This window comes from Lactuca sativa, chromosome 5 (genome assembly GCF_002870075.4).
Source record: "Lactuca sativa cultivar Salinas chromosome 5, Lsat_Salinas_v11, whole genome shotgun sequence".
NCBI lineage: Eukaryota > Viridiplantae > Streptophyta > Magnoliopsida > Asterales > Asteraceae > Lactuca > Lactuca sativa.
In genome coordinates this window covers 352,548,375-352,553,849 of record NC_056627.2, presented here as the reverse complement: position 1 = coordinate 352,553,849, position 5,475 = coordinate 352,548,375, and the positions used below count along the sequence as shown (strand labels likewise).

General features: G+C 32.1%; 1 protein-coding gene across 2 annotated transcripts; it reads left to right on the top strand.

The window, feature by feature from the left end:
* The first annotated feature begins 218 nt into the window (after nt 1-218).
* LOC111900643 (AUGMIN subunit 3) lies at nt 219-5,255 on the top strand. Of its 2 annotated transcripts, XM_052763764.1 has the most exons (19): nt 219-604; nt 994-1,030; nt 1,320-1,423; nt 1,502-1,697; nt 1,802-1,868; nt 1,960-2,063; nt 2,162-2,246; nt 2,352-2,406; nt 2,576-2,707; nt 2,832-2,901; nt 3,119-3,176; nt 3,336-3,391; nt 3,504-3,656; nt 3,755-3,866; nt 3,963-4,104; nt 4,273-4,348; nt 4,453-4,548; nt 4,691-4,857; nt 4,987-5,255. In XM_052763764.1, the coding sequence occupies exons 1-18, from the start codon at nt 429-431 to the stop codon at nt 4,820-4,822; spliced, it is 1,851 nt and encodes a 616-aa protein (XP_052619724.1). In that variant the 5' UTR covers nt 219-428; the 3' UTR covers nt 4,823-4,857; nt 4,987-5,255. The 2 variants fall into 2 exon arrangements, with proteins under 2 accessions (XP_052619724.1, XP_052619723.1); XM_052763763.1 differs by lacking the exon at nt 4,987-5,255 and having other exon boundaries at nt 4,691-4,965.
* Nucleotides 5,256-5,475: the final 220 nt, after the last annotated feature.

Sequence of the window (5,475 nt, the reverse complement as noted above, 5' to 3'; positions counted from 1 at the left end):
CATATTTACAATTGAATCAAGTTAGAGTTTTGATTTTGTATGTGATGAGCGTGGTGGTTAACTATCAAGGATTCAAGGATTTCGGTTGAGCAACAAACTAACTAAACTTTGAGCTAAACCTGTAGAACTTAAAATACATGAGGGACTAAATCTGTAATTTACTCTTATTTGTAGGTTGAGGGGTCAATTCAGAATCAAACCAAACTACCGGGTTTTAAAAAACATATCTTCGTTCAATTTCACGATTCAGAAACTCTGGCCGGCGCCAAACCCTCTCTCCATCGTTCAAAGTTTCTCATCCGAACAACAATTTCAAACGGTGAACGTCTCGACGGCATCTATGATCTGATCTGCAGCCTTGATCATCCCCAGGGCTCCAATTGTGAATAATTTTGGTCATTTCATTCACTGAAAACAGGAAGCAGCAGATGAGTGGGGCGAGACTGTGTTCATTGTTGGGTGAATTGGGGTACGAAGGTCATGGGGCACTTGATCCAGACAGCTTTGAATGGCCTTTTCAGTACGAAGATGCTCGTCCTATACTCGATTGGCTGTGCTCCAGCCTCCGTCCCTCCAACGTCCTCTCCGCTTCTGAACTTTCCCAGTTACGTCTCTCTCTCTCTAGACAGCAATGTATGTTTGTTTTATCTATATTTATGTATTAATGTTTAAGTATCTAGCTGATTATGATTCTCGGATCACTTCCTAGAATGTTGAAAGATCAAATTCATAGTTGTAAGACTTGAACGGTTTTAGGGCTAAATCCTACAATGTAATTTACCCTATTGATCACTTAAGAATACATGGCTCCAAGTTTGGGGACTCATTTTAGCGATGCAATCTTGTGAATCCCATGCGGCATGGATTATATATCTTCAAAGCAAACATGTCAATTATATGCCACTAAGTTTCTTCTTAGAATATATAGGATCTAAATATGTTTAATCTATGCATACGGCATATGCTAACAATTATATCTGTTTTATCATCCAGGTATGAACAATTTATACAAGATGGAAAGCTTTTGGAGGTAATCATCAGGCTTACTTTTGATGATTATAGCTATAATGTTATTACTTTTCTGGAATTAGATATGGTCAGAGAACACTTTTAGGGTTCAAAATAGATACAACAGGTTTGCCTGGAAGAAGAAGCAAACAAGGGTTAGATTGTATAAGCAGAACTAAAGCTAATAAAAAGATTTACAAATCTAAGATGAAAATCGCATCATTTTTTGCATCAGATAAAGTAAACCAGTTACATATAAATGTATAATGTAACTGTTGCATAGCGTTTAATAATACTTTTGTTTTTTGTAGGGGGAAGACCTAGATTTTGCTTATGAAAGCATATCAGCCTTTTCAACAAGGAGAGACAATCAGGAGGCGGTTTTTGGAGCTGAAGAAGGACTAAAAGAAATAAGGTAAATCTACCTACATTCTTTCACGTATTTTTACTTTGTTAAAAATGATAATCCTGAAAAATAGGTTTTTTTCAAAAGGGATGCTACTTTAGCCTTTAAAACAGAAGCCATGGAGCTGCAAAGACAACTTGGGCATCTACAGTCTCAATATGACATGCTCAGTACACAGGCTTCAGCTTTGATTCAAGGAAAAAGGGCAAGAGTTGCATCAACATCTGCTGTAAACGGACTACTCACTACCATAGATGATAGCCTTTCAGCCAGAAACTTAGAGGTACATTCTTCCTTTCACATTTTAAACTGTTAATATGCTTTCCACTTACTTCAATAGTTCAATAGTCAAATGTGATTCTTAAACTTGTTTTGTTGTAACTTAAGATGAATGCAGTTCTTGGACGGATTGCTTCTACAGCACAAGAGTTGGCTCACTTCCATTCAGGAGATGGTATTATGTTCTTTTCATACTTGTCTTTTTTGGTTGATTGACCTTAAAAATCATCTCATTTCTTCATGGGTTTTGATTTGCTGATATGCAGAAGATGGCATCTATTTGGCATACTCAGACTTTCATCCATATTTGCTTGTTGATTCATTGTGCATGAAAGAGTTAAATCAATGGTTTGTTAAGCAACTAGATACGGTAAAAACTATACAACTTTTTTTTTCAGTGGATATATCTATATGTTTGTTTCTACAATGTGTAGCTTTTGTATAAAAGTATCTTATATGTTGATTCAGGGTCCTTATCGATTGGTAGCAGAGGAGGGAAAATCCAAATGTTCATGGGTCAATCTTGATGACATTTCCAATACCTTAGTGCGAGGTGATTCTCAATTGCACTGAGTTTTTTGGATATTTTAATTTTTTCAATTTCATTCTTTATAGTGATCGCATACAAGACTTTAATTAATTGATTTTTTTGTGGTAGACTCTCAAAAATCGCAACATCAACGCGTATCAGAATTGCAGAGGCTTCGCTCCATGTATGTCAAGTTAATAAAAACATGTGTTATATTTTCCAAAGATAGTGAAAACAGAACACAGTAGCAGATGTATATGTTAATCTACAACCTGTTTTGGATAATTAAAAAGCAAAAGTATGCTCACTTGTTTGTAAAAGATGATGAGAACTTAAAAATGTGTGATATGCAGATTTGGAACGAGTGAAAGGCAGTGGGTTGAAGCCCAAGTTGAGAATGCAAAGCAGCAAGCTATTCTGTTGGCACTTAAAGGTCAAGTGACTTCAGATGAAGCTCATATTCACCTTGATCTTCATTCACTTAGGTATAATATCACTATTCTTCTATGTTATGTCAACATACATACATACATAATATGATATATATATATATATATATATATATATATATATATATATATATATATGCTTCTTACATTGTTTTAATAGGAGAAAGCATGTAGAATTGGTTGGAGAGCTTTCAAATCTACATACCAGAGAAGACAAGTTATTATCTGAGGTTTAAACTTTATATGTTTCTTAATATATATATATATATATATATATATATATATATATATATATATATATATATATATATATATATATATATATATATATATATATATATATATATATATATATATATATATGCCACTGAGTATTTTTCCTCTACTTTTCTACATGATATTTATTTGGCTTTTTGAGAATATAGATACCATTCCCTTTTTTTCCAGACTATTCCTGATCTATGTTGGGAGCTAGCTCAACTACAAGACACGTACATTCTACAAGGTATATATATATATATATATATATATATATATATATATATATATATATATATATATATATATATATATATATATATATTAAAATATTTAAACATGCTTTTGATGATTATATATGAAAACTATAATTTATCTTTTGAATATAAATTAATCTTTAATGCAGGTGATTATGATCTAAAGGTTATGCGACAAGAATATTATATTCAACGTCAGAAAGCGGTATATACCTCTTTCAACTTATACCATAAATAACATGATTTAAATTTTTTTTTTTCTAATTGTTATTTCAATCATCACATTCTTGATGTATTTGTTGTTCTTTATTTTGCAGTTCATAAGTCATCTAATTAACCAGCTTGCAAGACATCAGTTTTTAAAAGTAGCATGCCAATTTGAAAAAAAGACAATTCTTGGAGCCTTTTCATTACTCAAAGTTATTGAGTCAGAGCTGCATGGTTACCTATCCGCAACCAAAGGCCGAGTTGTATGTACTACTTACTATTTGCTAATCTTTATTATCATAAAGATAATTTCAAAACTTTGTATTTAACATATAAATATATTTTATTTACAAATTTTTAGGGTCGTTGCATGGCGTTAATTCAAGCAGCATCAGATGTACAAGAACAAGGAGCTGTTGATGACAGAGATACGTTTTTACATGGTGTCAGAGACCTTCTGAGCATCCATTCAAGTAAAATTACACTCCTTTTTTTTTTTTTTTGTTTATAAATAAAACTGTCAAATAAACTTGATTACGTATTTATTTATTTATTTATTTATTTATTAGATGTTCAAGGGGGTTTGTCGACATATGTATCAGCACCAGGACTGGTGCAGCAGATCTCCAGCCTCCAATCTGACCTGATGGCCCTGCAATCCGACTTAGACAATGCCCTTCCTGAAGATAGAAGCAGATGCATTAATGAGTTGTAAGCTAAAAGCTTTCCAAGCCTATAATATTCGACGGGCATTTATGTCTTTTTTGCATAACAACCTTTTTGGGTTTGGGACAAAAACTTAAAAGCTTTTTTATCAGTCTTAGTAGTCTGAATCCAATACAATACACCTTTTGTTTTTGTTTGTCTTTATTATTACAGGTGCACTCTTATCCAAAATTTGCAACAGTTACTATTTGCATCTTCCACCACTGCACAGCCGATTTTGACACCACGGGTATGCAATTGATTTATCAAACCTTTTTTTTTTTTTTTTTTTTTTTTAATAAATATTTGTTACTAATCATAGTGTCTAATCCGATATTATGAAAATGGATTTAGACTCTAATGAAAGAGCTGGATGAGATGGAAAAGGTGAATGCCAGGCTGTCAGCTGCAGTGGAAGAAGTAACACTCGAACACTGCAAGAAGAACGAGGTAAAAAACAAACATTCACCATTTATGATTAATTCAGTAAATGAGAAAAAAAAAACAAACACCTTTTAGTGTTTAGAGAGGCATATTAAATTATTAATGATTAATGATATGATACATGTGTTATATGTATTTTATGTGACAGATTGTGAAGCATCACTCTCAAGAAATGGCACTTCAAAGGCAGGTATTTGTGGATTTCTTTTGTAATCCGGAACGTTTGAAAAACCAAGTCAGGGAACTAACAGCACGTGTTAGGGCTTTGCAAGCATCATGAATTATATACTCCTACAATTACAAACAATCGTCAATGTATGTATTTTTGTTTTTTCTCTTGTAATGTGTTGGTTTGATTCATGTATGATTAATCTTCCAACTTTATGTTGTCACGTTAATTTTGAAAAGATCATATTTAACCAATGGGGAATTTTTTTTTTTCAGATCAACCAGACTTGTAGTTGTCTTCACACACCTACGACTGAATTTCAAGTTGTATATAATGTGCACATTTATCATTTAATGTCACATCTATATTTTTAAACCATGAGTTGCATAAATGATGTTTCCAAAAGAGATGTCATATTGGATGGATATATGTGTCATGATAATAATTAATAAGATTACAATGATGTATGCGTTGACACTCTAGACAGTTTTCGTTTTAAGTCACGAGTGGAATTTAATGATACATAACACAAGTTTAGAAATCAGGATCAGTTAATTAAGCTCACGTATTATTCATTAAGGTATATTATGATTCGTTAGTTACATATATTTACATATATATGTCACATTTTTTTATTATAAATAATGTATTGTCATCATTCATTAATATATGTTATGATTCATTTATTTTGCCATGATTCAATTTGATACGATATATGTCATGAGACTCATGATTCATTTAAGTTGTGTTATGTTTCATCTACC

Excerpts from the sequence above, each read along its gene's own strand:
- LOC111900643 (XM_052763764.1), top strand. The coding sequence starts at position 429 with ATGAGTGGGGCGAGACTGTGTTCATTGTTGGGTGAATTGGGGTACGAA. Across the intron at positions 2,708-2,831 it reads CTTGATCTTCATTCACTTAG|GAGAAAGCATGTAGAATTGG; the intron begins GTATAATATCAC and ends TTGTTTTAATAG. Across the intron at positions 4,105-4,272 it reads AGCAGATGCATTAATGAGTT|GTGCACTCTTATCCAAAATT; the intron begins GTAAGCTAAAAG and ends TTATTATTACAG.